The 23012-nt window shown below is 40.4% G+C and overlaps 1 protein-coding gene across 7 annotated transcripts in view; it reads left to right on the top strand.

The window, feature by feature from the left end:
• The window catches only part of ryr1b (ryanodine receptor 1b (skeletal)), a 67857-nt gene that overhangs the window by 39811 nt on the left and 5034 nt on the right, over positions 1-23012 (top strand). Inside the window, exons 65-95 of one of the 7 annotated variants that reach the window (XM_061047117.1) lie at positions 76-184; positions 282-363; positions 859-989; positions 1091-1411; positions 1556-1796; positions 2005-2092; positions 2207-2299; positions 2721-2735; positions 4347-4517; positions 4629-4688; positions 4779-4913; positions 5048-5160; positions 5262-5358; positions 5447-5553; positions 5636-5687; positions 6095-6157; positions 9769-9868; positions 10277-10356; positions 10466-10542; positions 11226-11299; positions 11778-11795; positions 14646-14726; positions 14871-14959; positions 15361-15489; positions 15931-16035; positions 19068-19149; positions 19244-20553; positions 20647-20729; positions 21565-21745; positions 22137-22223; positions 22655-22915. In XM_061047117.1, the coding sequence (XP_060903100.1) occupies positions 76-184; positions 282-363; positions 859-989; positions 1091-1411; positions 1556-1796; positions 2005-2092; positions 2207-2299; positions 2721-2735; positions 4347-4517; positions 4629-4688; positions 4779-4913; positions 5048-5160; positions 5262-5358; positions 5447-5553; positions 5636-5687; positions 6095-6157; positions 9769-9868; positions 10277-10356; positions 10466-10542; positions 11226-11299; positions 11778-11795; positions 14646-14726; positions 14871-14959; positions 15361-15489; positions 15931-16035; positions 19068-19149; positions 19244-20553; positions 20647-20729; positions 21565-21745; positions 22137-22223; positions 22655-22915 (4635 nt within the window). Of the gene's footprint in view, positions 1-75; positions 185-281; positions 364-858; positions 990-1090; positions 1412-1555; positions 1797-2004; positions 2093-2206; positions 2300-2720; positions 2736-4346; positions 4518-4628; positions 4689-4778; positions 4914-5047; positions 5161-5261; positions 5359-5446; positions 5554-5635; positions 5688-6094; positions 6176-9768; positions 9869-10276; positions 10357-10465; positions 10543-11225; positions 11300-11777; positions 11796-14645; positions 14727-14870; positions 14960-15360; positions 15490-15930; positions 16036-19067; positions 19150-19243; positions 20554-20646; positions 20730-21564; positions 21746-22136; positions 22224-22654; positions 22916-23012 lie in introns of all 7 variants that reach the window. The other 6 variants (XM_061047113.1, XM_061047114.1, XM_061047118.1 and 3 more) reach the window with 6 other exon arrangements.

A 23012-nucleotide genomic window follows, 5' to 3' on the forward strand; every position in this document is an offset into this window, starting at 1 on the left:
CCTGCATTTATCTGACTTCTTATTCGTTTTCTTGTAAGCTGATCTGTATTTGTGTGTGTGTGTGTGTGTATGTAGGTAAAGGGTGTGTCCCAGAACATCAACTACACCACCGTTGCCCTGATGCCAGTCCTTACGTCACTGTTTGACCATATCGCCCAGCACCAGTTTGGAGATGATGTCATATGTGAGTGAAGTGCTTCTCTCTGTTAAATTACCAGTTCATCATTTGTCCTCTCAGCTCTGTGACTCCAAGCTCATAACCCTCTCCTTTACATCCTCAGTGGACGACTTGCAAATATCCTGCTATCGTTTAATGTGCAGCATCTATTCTCTGGGCACAGTGAAGACTCCACATGCAGAGCAGTGAGTAGCATCTTTGGTTGATTATTAAATACTAAAAAAAACAACCACGTTTGGGGCGCCCTTGGCCAAGAGGTTAGTATGCACGCTCCATGTACAGAGGCTGTTGTCCTCAAAGTGGATGGCCCGGCCGAAACCTTTCCCGCATGTCACTCCCCACTCTCTCTCTCTCGCCCTGATTTCCAACTTAATCCCCTGTCCTGTCGCTCCAATAAAGGCACAAAAAACCCCAAATTACACTTTAAAAACAACAACATTTGAGAACAACAACAACAACACAAATTGCATTCATTTAGTCTTTAATTTTCAAGTCAAGATAGTTCAACACACAACACCTCCTATCCACCGACCCTTGTTTCACCTGGAAAATTCCTGAAGGAACTTCTTGAAAAAACGTTAATTTATACTCTCAAAGACTGATTTTTGCTTCGATTTTTACTGAGTATAATTATAACAATTAATGACGATTTTCCTGTTGTTTTTTTTTGCCCTGTCTAGACAGCGACCAGCTCTTGGCGAGTGCTTGGCTCACTTAGCAGCTGCTATGCCAGTGGCCTACCTTGAGCCAGAACTAAATGAGTTCAACTCATTTTCTGTCTACACCACCAAGACTCCTAGAGAGAGAACCAGTGAGTTAAAGCAATATATTACTCCCTCTACATTAAATGTAGTGTCAAATAAAAATTCTCTTTTACATTTATGAAATTATATCAAATTTTCTCCTCTTCAGTTTTGGGTCTTCCCAACCAAGTGGAGGAGCTTTGCACTGACATCCCAGTGCTGGAGGTCCTGATGAAGGAGATCCATGACCTGGCTGAGTCTGGAGCTCGCTACACAGAAATGCCCCATGTGATTGAGATCACCCTGCCCATGTTGTGTAACTACCTCCCGCGCTGGTGGGAGAGGGGCTTCGAGAATTTCCCTGATCAGGACGGTCAGCTCTGCACCTCGGTCACCTCCGAGCAGCTCAACCATCTGCTGGGTAGCATCATGAAGATTGTGGTCAACAACCTGGGTATAGATGAGGCCTCCTGGATGAAGAGATTGGCAGGTCAGTGAGACGTTTTGACATTTAAACCATTACATATGCATAACGGAGTACATGCTCCTCTATTTTCCACATTTTGCACACCTCACTAACTGTCTGAACTCTTACTATTTCTGACTTTTGATTCCTGTCCATCCACTTGTCCAGTGTTCGCCCAGCCCATTGTCAGCAGGGCTAAACCAGAGATGCTTAAATCACACTTCATCCCCACCATGGAAAAGCTGAAGAAGCGTTCTGGGAAGGTGGTGGCGGAGGAGGATCAGCTGCGCATGGAGGGCAAGACAGAGGTGGATAGTGAGAATGGAACCATCAGGGATGAGTTTGCTGTGCTCTGTCGGGACCTGTACGCTCTCTACCCATTGCTCATCCGCTACGTGGACAATAACAGGTTAGCTTGACTTCCTAATGAAAAGACACATTTGTTAAACACATGATTGCTTTTGCATTTTTTTGCTGTATGTTGTTAACGTTTCAGTCGGAATTTTGTGAGTGATTCACAATCAATGAGCTTAGTTAGTGCAATCAAAAAAAGGTATGACCCCTCCTCAACTCAAAGCCCCACGTTGTGATTCAAGTCCTTGATTTATTCTGTTTAGGGCAAGGTGGTTGACTTGTCCAGACCCAGATGCAGAGGAACTTTTCAGGATGGTCGGAGAGGTCTTTATATTCTGGTCTAAATCCCATGTGAGTTTTATACTTTCTGTTTCTCTGTCTCTTTTGAAATACTTTGTTTTTTATTGTTCTACGCTTTGGTTTTCCCTTTTTGGACATTTTTTCTTGTTGTTGTGGTTATTTCAGAACTTCAAACGAGAGGAGCAGAACTTTGTGGTGATGAATGAAATCAACAACATGTCCTTTCTGACTGCAGACAGTAAGAGCAAGATGAGCAAGGTGAGAGTGGACAAGCAGAAAAAAGAAAAAAAAATGGCCATTTAAATCAGCTTGTTACTTTACAAAATGTTTTTCTCCACACATGTTCATACCTTAAACTGTAACTCATTAAGAAACTAAACTCTAATTAATATTTCATTAACACCACCCATTCCAAGCAGGGAAAGATTTAAAGGATATATAATTTTTAGCTGTTTGTTCCTTTTCTTACCTTTAAGTTGATATGGATAAGAATAAAAATCAAATGATTATTCTGCACAGAATAATCATTTTCTACAAGTGTTAAAGATTTATAGGCTATGACGTCACTAATTAAATCCTTTTCTAGGACAATTTAGTATAAACTGATCAGGTAGTCATAGTGTCCCTAACTGTGTTTTCTCCTTATATCCTGTGTCGCGGTTGGACGCTGGGCCACTAGGCCGGAGACGGAGAGGTTAGACTGTGTTTGTGCACGAGCGCTGTGCTGATCGCATGGCACCCTGGGGTTTTTGGGGAGAAATTTCATCAAGCTCTCCCAATGGATTACCACACTTGTTACACACAGACCCCAATATTCACACACATACATACACAAACACAAACACAGGGTTTTGAACACGCAGTTACCATCAGGAGGAAAGTCACAATGTATGGGTAAAATGCAACTGTGCTGTAGATTTAGTGGAAAGTGCTTATGTCGAGAATGTTTTATGTGAGATGGACGTATTTGTCATTGTATCTTAGTAACTTTGATATGATGATATTGTGACTGAGCGTGTGTGTCTGTGTTTTAATGTAGTGTTTGTATCTGTGTGAGTAGGGGTCTGGAGTGGCTTGATGAACGCTCTTTTGCTGTAGACCGTAGTGGCCTGTGAGGTTTCATGGTGCTCGGTTGAGCAGTTGTGTCTATCTAATTTGGAGTTTGCACTCCTGCAACCGTGCCCCATCACCCTATCTGTTCTCCTTTGATTAATAAACAGTTTTGGTCCCTGTTGGATACAGTTGTGGAAGCCCATGCTGCTGTGCTACCTGTGATGTAGAAAATGTGATTATTGACGCTTGAATTTCTTTCAGCTTTTGTGGTAAAGATCCCTACGCTGGACTCTTCTCTTTTTCATTATCATCACTGGCTTTGTGTTGAATTCCTGTTTACCCCCAAAAAGCCATTTCCTTTCTGTTACTGTTAGATCTGCTCCGTCTATCAGCAGTATATGAGGCTAGCTAGGTCTACTGGGGGGGGGGGACATCACTAGATAGATAGATAGCTGTAATCATACTTACTAACTGAACTCGCCCCTCCATGTCTAATTCATCTACATCATTAAATTGTTAAATCATTGAATATCTAATCGCTGTTTGATGTTTTTCATGATGGCTGTAAGATAAAATAAGAGAACCTCCTCTCCTTGGCTATCAGATGGGCATTGCTGTAGTGAGATTCTGTTACCTGATCATCACAATGCCTCTCTCTCTGCCCCAAAGAGCAGTTTTACCATAACACAGATAAGACGTGTACACCATGGGCAGAGAGGGCGCTGTGAGGCCAGACAACAGTCGGTAATGAGCATTGGCAGCCTCAGGACAGGAGTGTGTGAGAAGAGCTCCGGGGCGATGGAGCTGACCCCATAAACTTGTGCTGTTCACAGGATTTGCCCTGTCTGAGCCACTGCACTACTAACAGTTAGGCTGCATTGTGTGTAACCACTGTAGCTGATGCAGCGGTGAGGCACCTGAAACCCGAAACAAAGAGTCAATGTTTCCAAGAAAATGTAATCGTTTGTCCGTCTGACTTCAGCTGGTGAAAAAAAAATGACTGTCACTTAATTGATTCAGTTTATCAGCATGTTGTGATTTTACAGTTTGACTCAGCAGTTGGTTCTTGCCAACTCATTGAATCAATTTTTCTCCTGCCTTTTTGTTTGTTAGAAGTAGTCTTAATTAATTTGTTTTTGTTTAATATTCTCAAAAGCCTCTGATGTCACAGAAAATATTAATGTTTGAGGCATCGAGGCTTGTGCATAAAACAAGGGCGAGTGGGTCTGAACTTTCCTTTTTTCCTCTTTAGTCTGGAGGCTCAGAGCAGGAGCGTACCAAGAAGAAGCGGCGGGGGGATCGCTACTCTGTGCAGACCTCGCTCATCGTCGCAGCATTAAAGAAGCTGCTTCCCATCGGCCTCAATATGTGCTCTCCTGCAGACCAGGAGCTCATCAATCTCGCCAAGATCAGATACTCACTGGTACTCTACTTGTTTTATTCAAATTTACTGATTTTATTTTGTCTGAACAATATTCCAAAACTAGACAAATATGTTTCAATGTCCTCTGACTCTTGGTCTCCTTTGTTGTAGAAAGACACAGATGAAGAGGTGAGGGAGTTTTTGCACAACAATCTTCATCTGCAAGGCAAGGTGAGTTGACAGTCGATGCAAAGGAACAACAAAAAATTCCTTTTGTAAATATCCTTATATGCATTTGACATGTTTGAACGTTGGTTTCAGGTGGAGGACCCAGCCATGCGCTGGCAGATGTCTCTTTACAAAGAGATGTCTGGTAAGGCGGAAGATGCTGAGGACCCTGAGAAGGTGGTGAAAAGGGTTCAAGAGGTGTCGGCTGTCCTCTACCACATTGAAGTGGTGAGTTGGTCACAAACTGAGATGCTCTGCAAGCGAACACATGTGACTGTGTGCAAGGTGTAAGAATTGTCAGTAGCAGCCTTACTGTTAAAAAAAAAAAAAGTTGACACATAGATGATGTTTTCTTGGTTTAGACTGAGCATCCCTACAAGTCAAAGAAAATGGTATGGCACAAGCTGCTGTCCAAACAGCGTCGCAGGGCTGTGGTGGCCTGTTTCAGGATGACGCCCCTGTACAACATCCCCAGGTAATGATATCGATAAAAAAGACCTATAAAAACACAAGTTAGCTATACATGAGCCATTGCAACCTTACTGACACGAGCCTCAATGACTGTTCCTCCCACAGGCACAGGGCGACCAACATGTTTTTGGACGCTTACAAGCGCAACTGGTTAGAGACCGAAGGTTACTCATTTGAAGACAAGATGATTGACGACTTATCCGTAAGTTGCCTTCACATTCATTCTTAGACAAATCGTAACCATTAGTGAGACTGATCATGAGTTGCGTTGTGTCCACTCATTTAATTAGAAAGCCTTGGAGGAAGAGGAGGAAGAGGAAGAGGAGACTGAGACGAAGCCTGACCCCCTTCATCAGCTGATTCTTCATTTCAGCCGAACAGCTCTGACAGAGAAGCTGTAAGATCATCTTTCCTCTGTTGTCTCCTGTTCCTCGGGTTCACTCATTGACTCCTGTTATGTTTTTTTTGTCTCACTGCAGTAAACTCGACGTTGACCATCTCTATATGTCGTATGCTGATATCATGGCAAAGGTAAGACAGTCAGTGAGCAGCATCCTAAAAGCACAATGGTTACTTGTAGACTCTGTGCTTGTGCATGATCTGTAATATAAATACTGAATAAACTGAATAAATTAATCCAAATAAACACTAAATAAAAACATGCTGGCTGAGAGGGGAGCTGCTTTTATGTAGTTTATATCCCCTTAACACAGACTTGTTCAGTGAATTTAAAATGTAATTTTAAATCAAACCTTAAACTCTAGCCCAACAAAAATATATATCTAAAGTAAATTTAAAATATATTGATTTACAACAAAATGTAAGTGCAACATGTTTAGCTTTTTTGCCTGTTTCACAAGACTCTGTGAGACTGATTTAAAATCTGGTGCACGCCTTCTAAATCTGATGAGATCTTGTGTTCTGTCATCTCCCTCCAGAGCTGTCACATTGGTGAGGAGGACGAAGGGGGAGATCAGGAGGGGGAGGAGCCATCCTTTGAGGTGCGGCAGACAGAGATGGTATGGGGGGACCAGGGGATGGGCGACAGGGGAGTCAGCGAGGAGGCAACTCACTGGAGTGACCACACCGTGACATCACACCCGGCACACCCCCCCCCCAGCCCACTTTCTTATTTCTCTTCCTGTCTTTTATCTTGTTCACTCACACCACGTGTCTCTCTCCTGCTATGGTGGACTGACCTGTGCATGCCTTTGCTGGACTCTGCCCGACAGTCGGATCAAGTTGTGAACTCAATTTTTACGTTTCTAAATTGCATGACAGGAGTGCAGAGAGATGGTGAAGTTAAAGACAACAAAATGAAACTTAGGACAAAACAAAACTCTGAGCCTTTGCCAGATGTTAATTTTTCAAAATCACAATTTCCAAACCTGATGTGCCTCTTAGACGCTTTGTGGCTGATCGACTGTCCCCCGCAAATTGTTGTACTGCAGCAAGGTTGAGCACATAAAAGTCTTTATATGTGATATTTCACACTTAAATATAATAGAACTCAAGTATATCCTCTGAAAATAACTCTGTGAGTCATGACTGTCTACAATGGGTGTAACACCCGAGTCCCACTGTCTGTGATGTTTTCAGAGTTTTCAGAGTCCTATCTTCAGTTTGTTTACATCGCCAGGACAGCCGGCTGACTCCTCCCCTCGCGTATAAAAGTTATTTAATTGAGGGACTAGAGAAAAGAAGAATAACATACTGTACTCACTGCTTAACTGTGTTTCTAGATCACGCTCATTTCAGGTAAATTTACATGCAGTGTGAAGATACGAGCATAATAAAGATCGCTAGCATTAGCATGCTAACACAACAATGCAGCGCGAGTTGTTTTGGTTTCATGCTGGTGCTCAAGGGCGACATCTGCTGGATGAAAAAAATCGCATATAAAGCCTTTAACGTCATACTTACTTAATTACAGCAGAGGTTTAATATATTCACATGCCTGACATTGTTCAAAAGGAATCACTCTGTCTTCAGTACTTAGTTTAAATCATTTAAGTAATAACAAATGTCGGAAATATAAAAATGTAAAGACAGTGGAAATGTGAAAAATTAACTGCTGATATATATATATTTTTTTTAAATAGAAAATTTTCTACAATTAGATAGCTGCTGCAAACAAAACCAGTAAATTTCAGACAACTAAACAGAATCAGAATCAGAAATACTTTATTAATCCCATGGGGAAATTTGTTTGCCACAGTTGCTCATAACACCAAAAATCAGTAGGAAGATAAGATACAGATAAGTTCACAATATAAAATAAAATAAAAATAGTAATAACAATATAATAAGCATAAGTACCAAGTGAAAGCAATAATAAAGTAGTATAAGTAATAAGCTATGTTCAAGCGCAGGCAATTGAAAATATAAACAATATTTACCAATATGAATATACACTGATGGATTAACAGCGTAGATATTGCACGGTTCATGTAAAGATAGCACTTTTGATGTATAAATATTGTCCAGTTTTCAACAGATTGCACAGTTTTAGTAGAGAACAGGACATTTTCATAAATGCCACTGAGCTATCACTTTACTAGCACATCATGGTCACATAGTTAGTATCCACATCCGAGAACGATCTCAACCCCTTAATATGATCGATAATTGAAACAGATGTCGTTGATTTGTTTACTTTAAAACTCAGGTTTGGACACTGTGATGTTGTAGTGATAGAGATGCAGCTGTTCCTGGAGGTTAGCATTAGCATTAGCATTAGAAATGTGGTGTTGCCGTCCAAGACCAGCTGTATTTAAACTCTTAAAACAGATATTAGGCCAAACAATGCAGCAGGTTTTTTTTTTCTCACGGTCGAACCAGCTCTCTTGTGCCGAGCTTGCGTGGTCAGTCTCTCCCAGACTTTTTCTGACTCACATCCTACTCTACTCACCTGCTACGTGGACTACGTGTTAATCTATTTGGACTCACCTGATAACTCTAGTTTGAAATCTAACAACTGACAAGTAACTGACGTCGTTTGACTTTTACTTTGAATTGGATAGCGTTAACAAGTTTCCCTCTCCGAGCTCACCAAAGGACTACAGTAAAAGCCTGCACAGTCAGCCGTACAAATACTGTCCCAATCCCAAATCACACACTGGTGCAAGCATACACTGCAACACTCACACACATGCACACACATTCACACCAACAGCCATGATCACATGCATTATTTTTCACACATGACTAAAGACACATGATTTAAACAAAAGCAGATCGGACTCTCTGTAACCAGAGAAAAGTTGCTCCTTCAAATTTTAAAAACATAATTTAGGCTTACGAGGGAGGGGGGGGGGGGCGGAGGGAGGGGTAGATTCTGTTCTGGGTGCATGGTATGCTGTGGGTGGGTCAAATCTAACCTCTTTTATCCACAGGATGATTGTTCATAGTAGCAGTACTTGTATATGAAATGATAGAGAAGCTCAGAAATGCAAAAAAAGCAGTGAAGTAGCTGCTGTTATTACAACATGTAGCAACAGAAAGAAGTACGGTGTTATACTGTACTTTTCAATTTAAAAAGTACTTTAAAATGGTATCCATGTTGATGATGTATTATAGACAAAAAACATTTTCAACCACGTATGCATTAGATAAAATATATTATTATAAGATATTATCATTTCAAAACATTTAGATTGAAAATTTTCTTTCAGAAAATGTTGATTTAAGGACATCTATATTTAAACCTGTTATGTTGCCTGAGGCCAACAATATTGTTTTACAGTAGGAAGTTATGATGACACTAAGTGCTGTCAGTTCATGTTAATGCATCTGCCTCAATTTGAGTTTGCAGACTTAGAGGGAGGAACAACCTGATGCTCCTGTAGGTTAGAGCAACAGTAGGACTTGAATATAGAACAGCAGTGATTTATACTGTAAGTACAGACTGTGCATGCTGTGTATTACAAACACTGTTGCTTTCTGGTAAAATGTGAAATGCGTGTTTGCTGGCATTGAATGTTTGAGGCAGAGGCAGTCTGGATGTTGTCGAGCTGGAATAAATGTTCACCTTCACTAACACACGTCGTGTTCCATTGGAAGAGAACGTGTGTGTGTGTATGTGTGTGTTTGTGCGTATGTGTTACTTCATTTATCAGTGATTTTTTAAATTTTCTATTAAATTGAGGCCATGTAAATCAGTACACTTTCACCTAGCTTTAAAGAAGGACCAGATGCAGCAAGTCTAAATCTTTTGAGAGGGAAGAAATACACAAATAAATTAAAACTTGTAAGATGTTTTATGCATAGATTTGTTTTGTTTTTTGTCATAAAAATGTAGTGATTTGAGACATGGAGTTATACAAGTTGCAGTCATATTCTTCATGTCACACATTTTTGTTCACCCGGCACATCTACCCACACTACCCAAGATCAGCAGCAGCAGTGTGTGGTGAAAGTCAGAAGGCCTAAAGAAATTATACATTTAACGTAATGCCAATCTCTGTGCTAAGTTCAGATAGGACCACACAACTGAGGCTCTAGATCAGCGCAGAGGATGAGGGTGTGTTTGAGTGCGAGCGAGTGAGTGCGGGGGGCAGTGCAGTCCCAGTTGGCAGGGTTACAGCTGTGTCCCTCATGCTCTGCCCCACAGGAAAAGGAGATGGAGAAACAGAGGCTTCTGTACCAGCAGTCCCGTCTACACAACCGTGGAGGTTCAGAGATGGTGCTGCAGATGATAAGTGCCTGTAAAGGTAGATGGCAAACTACAGCACAACCTACTTATTAGCATATTTGTACACAAACTAAATGATGTCACCAAACTGTAACAGAAAATACCCAGCTGGGCTGAGCTTTGTTAATACACAGTAGTTGTTTTGAATGGTAGTTTCAATGAGGGTAAAGGGTAAAGCTGTGGGATGAATTGCTTTTCCAAATAGTGAAACATAAAAATGCTTAAATAAGAAGGGGAGAGATCATTTGAAGGTTTTGTGTTGAACAAATTCTGTAAGGTTTTGAACAAGTTCAGTTTGAAATACACCATGCAAAAAGCAATAGTAAAAATAGACTCTTTTTTTTTGGCACAGAGGATTCACCAGGACTTTAATTTCATTTTTTGGGTCAAAAATAGTTTCACTCTCATGTTGTCTCTACTTTCTCAGGCGAGCCTGGAGCCATGGTTTCTTCCACACTCAAACTGGGAATCTCCATCCTCAATGGAGGCAACTGTGATGTACAGCAGGTAAGTAAACCCCCTTTTTTTAAATTGTTTTTACAGTTAAAAATCTCACCCTCGTAAAATTTGTATTATTTCAGAAAATAATATTTTTTATCTTCCCGTCTGTGTGCAGAAAATGCTGGACTATCTGAAGGATAAAAAGGATGTGGGATTTTTCCTTAGCGTTCAGGCTCTGATGCAGACCTGCAGGTTTGTAATCAATTCCCATCTGTTACTTTATTGTTCTCAACCTTTTTAGTTTTTGTTTGTTGAGCACTTGACAGAAAGAAAATTCTACCCTTAAAGGCAGGGTTGGTAATTTCCTGGCGATACACTTTTTTAAAGATTTAAGATTTTGGTTGAAAGTTGAAGTTTAGGTCCTGACAGAAATGAATAACTCATCTGTAGCAGTTGTAAGCCTTTATAAACTTTGACCAATATCTGCCAAGAGGAACCAATTTGATGAACCAATCACACCTCGCTGTCTTCCTGCTCGTTCTCTACCCCTTGTATAGACTAGCCAACACTCAAAGCGCGTCACAGATGACAGAGTCTGTACTGTGAGCTCGTTGTCGGCCTTTCTGAGAAGTTAAATAGTCACTTTTAGTAACGATGAAACGATGTAGTTTCTACACTATGAAAGCGATGAGCTGAGGTGCGCTTCTGGAGCAACGGCGCTCGTGCATGTAAGTGAGGGGGGCGTGGCTTTTGAGGGAGCACAGAGGGGAGGGGGCGGGTGTAGACGGAGCACTGAGGGAATGCTACTTTCAAAGTCATGCTAGTTTTTCAAAAAATTACCAACCCTGCCTTTTAACATTGCGTGTGAAATGAGTAAATATTGTTGGACTGCATATCATTAAACTGACTCTGAACCAACTGTTTGATGTTGACAGCGTTTTGGACCTGAATGCTTTTGAGAGACAGAACAAGGCTGAGGGCCTTGGGATGGTTTCAGAGGAGGGCACCAGTAAGTCTGGTCGACGGCACCTCGTGTGTATCTCATGTATCTGAGCACACGGTCACACACACACACACACTGCATTATATAAACACACACTGCAAAAACCTTTGGTCTTTAGTTTGCATTGGCTTGTGACATAATCTGACATATTTTCAGTTCCAGTGTGAAGTCTTATTTGTGTATGCATCTCTGTGTGTCTGAGTGTGCTCGGTAGTGGATGCAGATTTGAAGGTATGTTTTTTTTTGTGTAAGTCTGTTTAGAGTGTCTGTTTAAAATAAGTCACAGCATTTTGACTGTTGATGTATGGTGATGATCTGTTAATCATCCACTGACAGCCATGAGATTTCTGGACTCACTGCGTCTCTCTTTGTCTCTCTCTCTCTCCCCCCCCTACATCTCGTTCACTTTACCCGTTTCATCCCTTTTACCCCTCATGCCCGTGTTCTTCCCACATGTCAATTTTGCTGCTCTCACGGTTCTCAGATAAGAAGCTAGAACGTGGTAAATGAAACTTTGATCTCACATATTTGCCTTCTCTTTTCACTCTTCCCTGTCCTCTCTGTCTCTTTAAAACTCTGAAATCCTGACCAGTCTTTCCTTGCTGTGAACTTTAATACGCATTTCATTTCACACTCAAGATCCAGGCAAAATAAAACTTTACACAGACACTTGCACCAGTGCATAAATATGGAAACCTTGCAATGATACGAATGCTTTAAATGTGCATTGTATCTCTGCCATTTTTCCTCCTGAAGTGAATGTAAAGTTTCATTTCTCTTCTTTGAGTGTTTTATCGCAGATCTACTGTTACTCCAACACTCTCAGTCGTTGTCAGTGATCAATGGGATGAAGGCAGTAACCTCATTTTCCTCTCCCGATCAGTTCTCGCAAGTAGATCATAGAGAATAAAAAACTGACACTGTGTTCTGGAAACTCTGAAATGAATTGCAGCAGCAGTCTCTTTTCCTAAATTAGATTTAACTTCAAACCCCGTCCACACACAATAGATGGGCTTCAGTCTCTGTACTGAGGCTGGCTTCTCCATACAGGGGAGCCATGCTGACCGTTGTCTACTGTAGGTAACACACAGCCTATCAGTATGTGCCACATAGAACTGTTCTTTAAAATCTCTTTAATGTTCAATTAGCAAGAAATGGCAAACTGTACCCGGATTTTTGACTCCTAAAAAGCCGACCCTGTTGGAGGCGACTCCACCCCCTTTTGCCTGCTACAGATACTGGATTATTCAACAGTCATCATCATTGTTTGCAGATTTCAACCCCCTTTGCACTGTGGACTCTTTTCTTTTAAAGGAAAAAATTAAACCCAGCATAAAAGTTTTGTTTTGAATCGTTTTATGCAACATCAGGGTTTAATCTGAGCATGCTTGGATGTGTATTTTGACAAAGACATAGTTTTTCAGGTGCTCAATTTCTGGCGGCATACCGAGAGCGAGAGAGAGAGCTGTAAGATTTGTGTCTTCTAATTGATAAGATTTTGCTATTATAATCATAAACCATGCAGAAGGTGAAATACGCCACACATAAAAAAAAATCCCTCTCTTGTCTTAGAGGATTAGTTTACATTATTTACTTCCACAACAACAATAAGGATGGACCTGTCTGTAGTTATATACATTACAATATATACATTACTTAACATTGTACTTCTCGTCCACATACACACTCATAGCTTACTGGAGTTTGCAGAGTTCAGTAGATCTGTTGAGCATGACAGTGTGCCATGAGGTCATTCCTGTTTATGTGTACTGTGAGTGTTTTGTATCAAACGTGTCTTATCAGTGTGTATATATGTTTATGTGTCCCCCGTCTTTATTTATCTGTGTGTTTCATGTCCGTAGCAGTGTGAAGTAACGTGTCTGATGTGCTGTTTATTTGTGTTAATATGAGTAGATGTTTTTTCTGGATAGCTAGTCACAGGTAAAGTTTTCAGGGTAGAGAGTAAGAGAAATAAAACTGGAGTCATTATGGATCAGTCCTGCTTTCCTGCTCTCAAATGGACTGAGGGTTTTTTTTTTGGTTTTCACTAACATAATGTAATGAAGCAGAGGGGTGATATGAGGTACTTGCATCTTTACTGTTTTTGCACTGCATATGTGTGTACATTCATACTCACACACATACACACAAACATGCGTTACAACATAGATACAATACAAGTACATGGTGTCCTTCATTGACATCAAACTCACTACCTGCTCAAGTTTTATCAGCTGTTATTGATCAGATTTTTAGCTTATTCATAATTGTATAACGGGTCATATTTGCAGTGTTTTGTGTGTATCAGTAGATGTGTAATTGAAGTTGGATTTCCAAAATTATCTTCTCAACAGTAACGACACTTGAAAAATGTGTGTAACCGAATCCTATTACTTCAAAACAGCAACAAAGACTGCTGCTTTTCCACTCACGGTGCAGTTTGTTAAAAAAAATTATATGTTTTCCTTTTTTTCAAAAGTTGTGCATATGTTTCAAAAGGGTAGGAGAGATCAGAATCCGAATCGATTTTTATTGCCAAGTAAACTTCCTCATTCAAGGCATTTGACTTGGTGGTTTGGTGCAAAACAATTAACAAAGGAAATACAAAAAGTAGCATTAATTTAAATTAAGATTAAGATTAAAAATAAGAAGCAATTGGAAACATGTATAATAGAGTATAAAAATACAAAAACACAGAATGTACAGAAGGTGCAATGAAGGAGTTGTGCAGTTGACGGTGAAAACATCTTAAAGTATAGATACATTTACTCACAGAGTGCATGTAGACAGAAACAGATCACTGTACTAGTAACATTAAAATTCAATATTTCTACGCTATCTAGCTTTCAAACTGGTCTTATGAAATATGCAAAATATTTTTCTAGAATCACAAAAACTAAAAAAAAAAAAATTGTGCAACATTTAAATACAAAATAAGCTACTAGCAAAGTAAATAGTCAATTGACATCTGGGGTGTCCAATAAAACTTTAAAAGGGGTCCTGATGCCAGCCCTGGTCACCCCTCTGGACACGCCCCTGCTAACAAGCTGGACCCTCACATCTGTAGAGAGACGACTTGTTAAGATGAAAATATTTCCCCTTTAATTTATCCCTAGAACATTGTTATCCATTTAAGAAAATATATACAGTAAATATAAATAAAGTTATTAAGAGTGAAATTTAAAAAGTAAATTACACATCTATTTTTCCAAACATGCCTAATCTGCTGTTGCTTACTTTTGTTTTCTAACAAAGTAACACAGCAGAATAACAAGAGTTCACATTCACTCTGGACTCTAAATCTTCATTTTGCATGAATGTAAAATAATGTTCTCGTGTTTTCACTGCCTAGATGAGAAAGTGATGGCGGACGATGAATTTACGTGTGACCTCTTCCGTTTCCTCCAGCTACTTTGTGAGGGTCATAATAACGGTGAGTGTCACTTCCTTACAATGAAGTGTTGGAGACAATGAACCCATGTGATACATTCAACCTGCCGTGATTTTGAAAGAACGCTGAAGGTTATAGACCAGGTTTCTCTTTGATTATGTATGAAAATGTTGTTTTTCCCTTCAGATTTCCAGAACTACCTGAGAACACAGACAGGCAGCACCACTACCATCAATGTGATCATCTGCACTGTGGACTACCTTCTTCGCCTACAGGTCACTCTGATTAACTTATTTCCTAATCTTTCCTGTTCACTCTGGACCATAACCTTCTCTCTGCATGTATGAGTTTTGTTTATTGGATTATTAAAGGATGTTTTAACAACATGATGCAACTTATGACTGTCAGATCTCTTTATATTTTGAGTGGTTATTATTCAAAGTCAAGACAATAACCACACATGGATTTATATTTAAGATATTGTTTTTATAAATTATAACAAAATTATACTTTAAATTCACTACATTTCTTGTATATTCATCCAAAACTGAAACTTTCCATACTTAATCACATAAAGGTTACTATATGGACGAATACATCATTCTTTATTTGTGCCGTTTTTACTTGGAAAATTAAAAACATATTTCTTGTTCTCGATTGTTCTTCCTGTATGCAGGAGTCGATCAGCGACTTTTACTGGTACTACTCAGGAAAAGACATCATCGATGAGCCTGGGAAGAGGAACTTCTCCAAAGCAATGACTGTGGCCAAACAGGTCTTCAACAGCTTGACTGAATATATCCAGGTGAGAGAGTTTCTTTATTAACGATGGATGGATAACTTTATGGTTTGAATATTATTTTATGGTGACTCAAAAGATCATGCCGTGGACAGAAGTGAAATTCAGGGTAAGCAGTACCTACAGCTATGTCATTTTTTTTTACTGAAGCAAGAGAGGGATCATGTTTTTATCAGTGTGATATAAATAGTCACTTTTTGAAGAGGGGGGGATGAGTAAGGGGTGAGCATGAACACTGTGAAACACCCACCACAGTAAAAAAAAAAAAAAAGATAAAATGTAAACCCTTCTTCTCCATTTTCATTTTTACATGAGGATATTTGAATGTATTTATTTAATAGGGGAATGCAGTTTAACACCGTTTCAATACACAGCATGAATCTGATGTTCTGCACAGAGAGTTTAAAGCGACAGTACAGAATGATGTTGTGTTTCTGTGTCCGTCAGGGTCCGTGCACCGGTAACCAGCAGTCTCTGGCTCACAGCAGGCTGTGGGACGCTGTTGTCGGCTTCCTGCACGTCTTTGCTCATATGATGATGAAACTCGCTCAGGTAAGAAACATCAACAATTAAAACGTTTTCCTTTTTATAGCAGACATTTGATTATTTCCTGCTTGTCATTAATGGATATTTTCTGGAGTGAAATATTAAAATGGTCTAATGGTGTATTTATTGTAATACAGTGGATTGAAGGATGTTTGAATGAAATCTTTATATATATATATATATTTGAATCACTATTTTAGGATTTTATGACATACTAATTTTGTGAACCGTTTCTCTCATGGTTCCTGAAGAGTAAAGTATGTATTTATTTGATTATTCTTTTGTTTAATGAAATGATTTATATAACCTTAATATCTTCCTCCTTCAAATATTTTTACCTTTCTTTTCCCCCACTTATCTTGATCAGAATGTTTTTGCCTCTTAACTGAGTCATTTCAAGTTAAAGCGAGGTAGTTAGACGACTTACTGTCGGTGACAACATCAAGACTGGACCGAGTATTCAGCGTTCTTCTTGAATAAGGTTGAATTTTATACAATATAAAAATGATGTACGCTTTATTTTTCAAGCTGTTCAACTCAAGTTAAACTATAGATTCTTCTTCTTAATACTGAAAGGCTATTGAAGACATTAATATAGACTTTAAAAAATGCTTCTGCGCACCTCACTGTCTCTACATACTCTAAAGAGTGAACCAGACTTAGATCGCAAACGACATGAATTCCAGTTAAGAGGGCAGAAACAATTTGAGATTAAAAACAGATGTTCTTTCTTTCTCTTTAAAATCTTTCTGATTCTGTCATACAGTTAAACTGTCTTTAAGTATGTATTATGTCATTGTACTGACAAAAGCTTTGTGAGTGATTGTGCTGTGGATAAAGTCTGTTAACTTGAAATAATGTGTGTCTGCAGTCTGTAACTGGTTTGACCTAACACGTCTAATACTGTGTGATGCTGCTGTTTTAAATGCATTTTCTTATTTTTAAACCGTCTATATCTTTGAAGTGATTGTTTACTCTGGTTTTCTAGAACAGGAAAGTATCATTCATGCATCTACACTCTAATATTTCCTCCTTGAAACCCTGTGTTGTGACAAAGAAAGTATCTTCTATCTTGCATTTTAGTTTTGGTTAAGAAAACACATCGGTGTTAATCAACCGCTATAGAAAAAGGTTTGATTAAAGTTGTTGGGCAGATGGTTAAAATTACAAAATGCCGCCAAGCAAGAACTTAACCTGAGAAATAATAATTGATTAAGATATCATGTCCATTACATCTGTAAAGTAATATCCAGACATGAAGGATAACGTTTTTATTTTCATGTGTTAGATGCATCCCGATCCAGGAGAACGAAATGGCGTAAGAATTTATGTCTCAAAGCCGTCTCATTCAGAGTCCCTCCCATGCTTTTTTAAAGATCATCACATAAACGATAATCCACCTTAAGACCTTCATCGTTTACATCATCCTTATTTCTGTTATTCCTTATAATCATCTCATGTCTTCACCAGCATTATTGCTACTTTCTAACATCAAGTCAGGAGGACAGTGGTCGTCTGTTGAGAGAGTCAAAGAACATTTGTGAAAGTTCATCCACACTTTGAAATATGCAAACCCTTTTAAAAGATGGTTTACAATAACTAGAAAGTTAGATCACATTGTTTGTTTCACTAATATTTAGTAGACAGCTGCGGGAATCGAGTGTCATGATTGAGTGGTCTGTACTCGCTTTGCTGTTCAGATTTTGAAGGGGCTTCATGAAAAAAGATTAACGACTGGTTATTTCATATTTAAAAGATACATCTCATGTTGTTCCCTAAAGAATCTCAATGTCCTGCTTTGCTTGTTTTCATCAAGCTCTATAAAGCCCCGTTTCCACCACGCGGTCCGGTTCAGTTCGGTGAGGTGAAGTACACATTTATTGGCGTTTCCACTGTCAGAAGTTGGGGATGGTACCAAAATAACCGATCAGTACCGTCCCACTTTTTTTGGTATGCTTCTGTTGGGGTGCCGATCCGACCCTATAGGCCGGAGCTAGACACACTGCAGTCCGTTGATCGGTCGAAAGAATCTTCACTTACCATGCTACAGCGGTAATAAAGGACAAACAACAAAATGCACAATGTTTAAATATCCAGTGGATTTTGAGAGCGTAATTTCAAGGCTGTTTTTGTTTTTTTGCAACGATTGTCAGCGCGTAGCACCGCCCCATGGACAACCTCAGAGATGCAGACCTTCCTAGAAATCATTGGTTTTTGTTTACTGTGTCAAATTCTTCTTCTTTGTTGACTTTATTGGCTGTCTACACCATGTCGCACCCAAGTGATTTAGTGCTGTGTAAGGGTACGGTTGGCTGTGGAAACGCAAGCGAGATCAGGATTTACCGTACCAAACCGTACCAAACTGTACCAAACCGTACCAAACTGTACCAAACTGTACCAAACCGTACCAAACCGTACTGAACCAAACCTGACCGCTTGGTTGAAACAGGGCTTCTGTGGCGTTTTGTATTGTAGGTCCTTTTGTCTGATGAAGTATTTTAAGGTGCCACTGTAATTTCCCCGGTGAACCGATGCTTGCCCATCCTTACACCAGTCTCCTTTAGATCTCCACCAGCCTGAAAACCCAATAGACTATTGTCTTCTTGTTATCTACTGGTGCTGGTCTTCAGGACTGCTAGGATCAGTCTTACAATATGTGTGTTTGTTTTCCTTGCTTACTATGCTGATGCCACTTAAATGAGGAGAAGGCGCGCTGTCTAGCAGAATCATATTTCTCTCTTTCATACCCTCCTGTCTTTCTAGTAGATGTTGTGCTTTCCATCATATAAAAGTGTTCAATTTGTGATGTTACAACACGTATTCTTTATTTAAAAATGCAAACCCAGGATCATTTTTGGAGTAGAGCACACTCTGAGGTAGTTTATTTAATTTTTTGTCAATTTATGTCTGAGAACCCCTCACATATAAACTGTGATTGATCATTAAAAATGAGAAATTTCAGTCGGTAGACTTGTTAAAAATACTCTTTTTCTGTGCTGTTTGTTTTTGTTCTGCTGCTTGTTTTGGCTCTGTTGCAGGACTCCAGTCAAATTGGACTATTGAAGGAGCTGTTGGATCTGCAGAAGGACATGGTGGTGATGCTTCTGTCTCTGCTTGAAGGTATGAAGTCCAGGCCAGTCTACTGATGTGTTCTTCTATCTGTTATTTACTTTCTACACATTTCTCATCTCCTCTTACCTTGTGCTGCTCTTAGGCAATGTGGTGAATGGCACCATTGCGAGGCAGATGGTTGACATGTTGGTGGAGTCCTCCAGCAACGTGGAGATGATCCTGAAATTCTTCGACATGTTCCTCAAGCTGAAGGACATCGTGGCATCCGACGCCTTCAGAGACTATGTGACCGACCCTCGTGGGCTAATTTCCAAGAAGGACTTCTCCAAGGCCATGGACAGCCAGAAGCAATATTCCCCCTCGGAAATCCAGTTCCTGCTCTCCTGCTCGGAGGCCGACGAGAACGAAATGATCAACTTTGAGGAGTTTGCCGACCGTTTCCAGGAGCCAGCCAAAGACATTGGTTTCAACATCGCTGTTCTGCTCACAAACTTGTCAGAGCACGTTCCCCACGACACTCGCCTTCAGAACTTCCTGGAGCAGGCGGAGAGCGTGCTCAACTACTTCCGCCCTTTCCTCGGTCGCATTGAGATCATGGGAGCCAGCAGGAAGATCGAGCGCATCTACTTTGAAATCAGCGAGGCGAACAGAAACCAGTGGGAAATGCCGCAAGTCCGAGAGTCCAAGCGGCAGTTCATCTTCGACGTGGTCAATGAGGGCGGCGAGAGTGAGAAGATGGAGATGTTTGTGAACTTTTGCGAGGACACCATCTTTGAGATGAACATTGCCGCGTCGATTTCCGAGCCGGAGGGAGAAGGTGCGGAAGAAGAAGACGACGAGGAGGAAGAGGAGGGTAAGGGAGATGAAGGAGAGGCCGTAGAAGGCGAAGAGGGCAACGGAGAAGCCGAAGCTCCAGAGTCGACCTCGGCCTTTGCAGACTTTTTGAAGAGCGTGGCCGACTTCTTCAACATGTTCACCTTCCGTAACCTGCGGCGACGGTACCGCAAACTCCGTAAAATGACGGTGAAGGAGATGGTGATCGGCCTGGCTACGTTTATTTACACCGTCGTGATGGGTATCCTGATGTTTGTTTACAGCATATGTAAGGGCTTCTTCACACTCATATGGAAGGTGCTGTTCGGTGGAGGCTTAGTGGAGGGCGCCAAGAAGATGACTGTGACAGAAATCCTAGCCAGTATGCCGGATCCAACGCAGGATGAAGTCCACGGAGACCTGCCACCTGAACCGGGAGCTAGAGAGGTCCAAGACGCGGACGGAGGGGTGGACTTGTTAGATGCTGTGGGAGGAGAAGAGGAAGAGGAGGAAGGCGAGGACAGGGAAGGTGGACGCCTGCCTGGTATCAATACTCCCGGGGGACTTGGAGACTTCGGTGAGACGACGCCTGAAGAGCCCCCTACTCCAGAGGGAACACCGCTGCTGAAGAGAAAACTGGTGATTTGCTCTGTTTGATAGTAGTTAACGGTTGTTTCATGACATTCATCTCTGTTAACCAAACGATTAATTGTAAAATATTTATCAAAACAGTTGGCTGCTACAACAGAGGGACAAGGAGAGGGAGACCAACCCGCAACTGAAGAGGAGGCCCCTCCAGAGACTGAGAAGGCAGAGTAAGTTGTCTATATGCTGGGGATAAACATCAAACATGCTTAAAGGCTTTTATATGTGATTTTTTTGATCCAGCAGATGTCGCCCTTGAGCACCAGCATGAAACCAAAACAACTCGCGCTGCATTGTTGTGTTAGCGTGCTAATGCTAGCGATCTTTATTATGCTCGTATCTTCACACTGCATGTAAATTTACCTGAAATGAGCGTGATCTAGAAACACAGTTAAGCAGTGAGTACAGTATGTTATTCTTCTTTTCTCTAGTCCCTCAATTAAACAACTTTTATACGCGAGGGGAGGAGTCAGCCGGCCGTCCTGGCGATGTAAACAAACTGAAGATAGGACTCTGAAAACTCTGAAAACATCACAGACAGTGGGACTCGGGTGTTACACCCATTGTAGACAGTCATGACTCACAGAGTTATTTTCAGAGGAGATACTTGATTTATATTATATTTAAGTGTGAAAAATTGCATATAAAGCCTTTAAGATAATGTGTTCTCAGTGTAATACTGAACCTCTGATAGCAAAAGGGGAATTTTGGCTTTAAGCATTGGACACATGTGCAATCACCTAGCCATTTTGTGCTTTCACATTTTTAATGTAAAAGAGCAAAAATGTGAGGAATACTGAATCATTATGTGCTGACGTCAGATATTTAAATACATTCAGACATTTCATTGTTAAACTTTGGTGACAGGTGACATCATCACGTATCTTTAGGGTGGTCTAAGTTATATTATTAAACACTGAAAGGGTGGTTATAAAAAAAAAGAAATCCTCTGTTTAGAGTGGAAAAGCACAAGTGTAACCTTCTTATATGTTGTTGTTTTTTCAGCACTGAAAATGGAGAGAAGACGGAGAAGGCAGAGCCTGAACCGGAACCTGAGGTGAAGGTGGAAGAGCCCGAGGAGGTCGAGGAGAAGACTGTGAAGACCAAGGCGAAGAAGGACAAGAAACATGCAGAGGAGGGCTTTGAGCTGTGGAATGAACTCGAGGTTCAGAGGATTAAGTTCATGGTGAGCGGCTCTCTACTGGAGTACATGCTGATGAATAGACTTTTGAAAAGTTTGATTAGTAACGTGTTTAATTAAAGGATGCCTTTAGCTGTAAATTGAACATGGTATGTCAGGTGATTTTTTAAAAGATTGTGTTTTTGTTTTAGTTGGTCTTTCACTCAGAAGTCTCCATCATGTTTGCAATAACATATCATAAGAAGCTTAATACCTATTAACTGTATTCAGTATTTTCCTCATGCTTAATGTTAAAGCAGTTGAATGGATGATTTTTTTTTATCTATCCTAATCAAAAATGTGTGAATTGTTATTAATTAGATTTTAATGTAGTAATATTAGGCAGTTAAATGTTGGTTTTGGTGATTTACCCGTTTCTTTACACCTCCGCCCTCAGAACTACCTTTCTCGCAACTTCTACAACCTTCGATTCTTGGCTCTGTTCATCTCCTTCGCTCTCAATTTCATCCTGCTCTTCTACAAGGTCTGTGCCTCTGTGACAAACGTATGATCACTCATATAGTATCTCCCCCCCGCAGTGGGATCCAAAAAGGATCTGCAGCTGCATCGTTACAATTTTGTGTGGCAATAAATCAAAGTAGACTGGTCAGATTTACATAAAATTATGCAGAGTTTTATCTCTATGCAGATACATCCAAAATGACCTCTGCTAATGGCTGCTTTTAGTGCTTAGTATTTTAAGGGGCAGAATATAATGCACTTATGAAACATTAACTCAAAACAACATTTCTTTACTAAAATCTAAGAATCAGAATCAGAAATACTTTATTATTTCTGCAGCATTTTTTTGTGCACATAACTTTACATAAATGTTGTAACATGCAACAATATAAAAAAAACTCTTAAAAGGCTTACCTTGACCTGCAGAACGAATGTTGTGTCTGACCTTTCCAGGTGTCCGACAGTCCTCCAGGCGAGGAGGACTATGAGGCTTCTGGTCTGTTTGAGGGCTCTGGCCTGTTTGAAGGCTCTGGTGGTGGTGAGGAGGATGGATCCGGACTGGACGATGCAGGGGGAGAAGATGAGGATGAAGAAGGTCCCATGTACTACTTCCTTGAAGAGAGCACAGGCTACATGGAGCCGTCCATGTCTTTCTTCGCTATCGTCCACACCCTCATCTCCGTCCTCTGCATCATTGGATACAACTGCCTCAAGGTACACAATGTTTGCTCCGCTTTACCCCCAAAGTTTCCATCTAGGTCTTTGTGTCTGCTGTTAGATTTAATGCAATATGTCTCCTGTTTGCCCATTA

Source organism: Labrus mixtus, chromosome 9, assembly GCF_963584025.1.
Source record: "Labrus mixtus chromosome 9, fLabMix1.1, whole genome shotgun sequence".
NCBI lineage: Eukaryota > Metazoa > Chordata > Actinopteri > Labriformes > Labridae > Labrus > Labrus mixtus.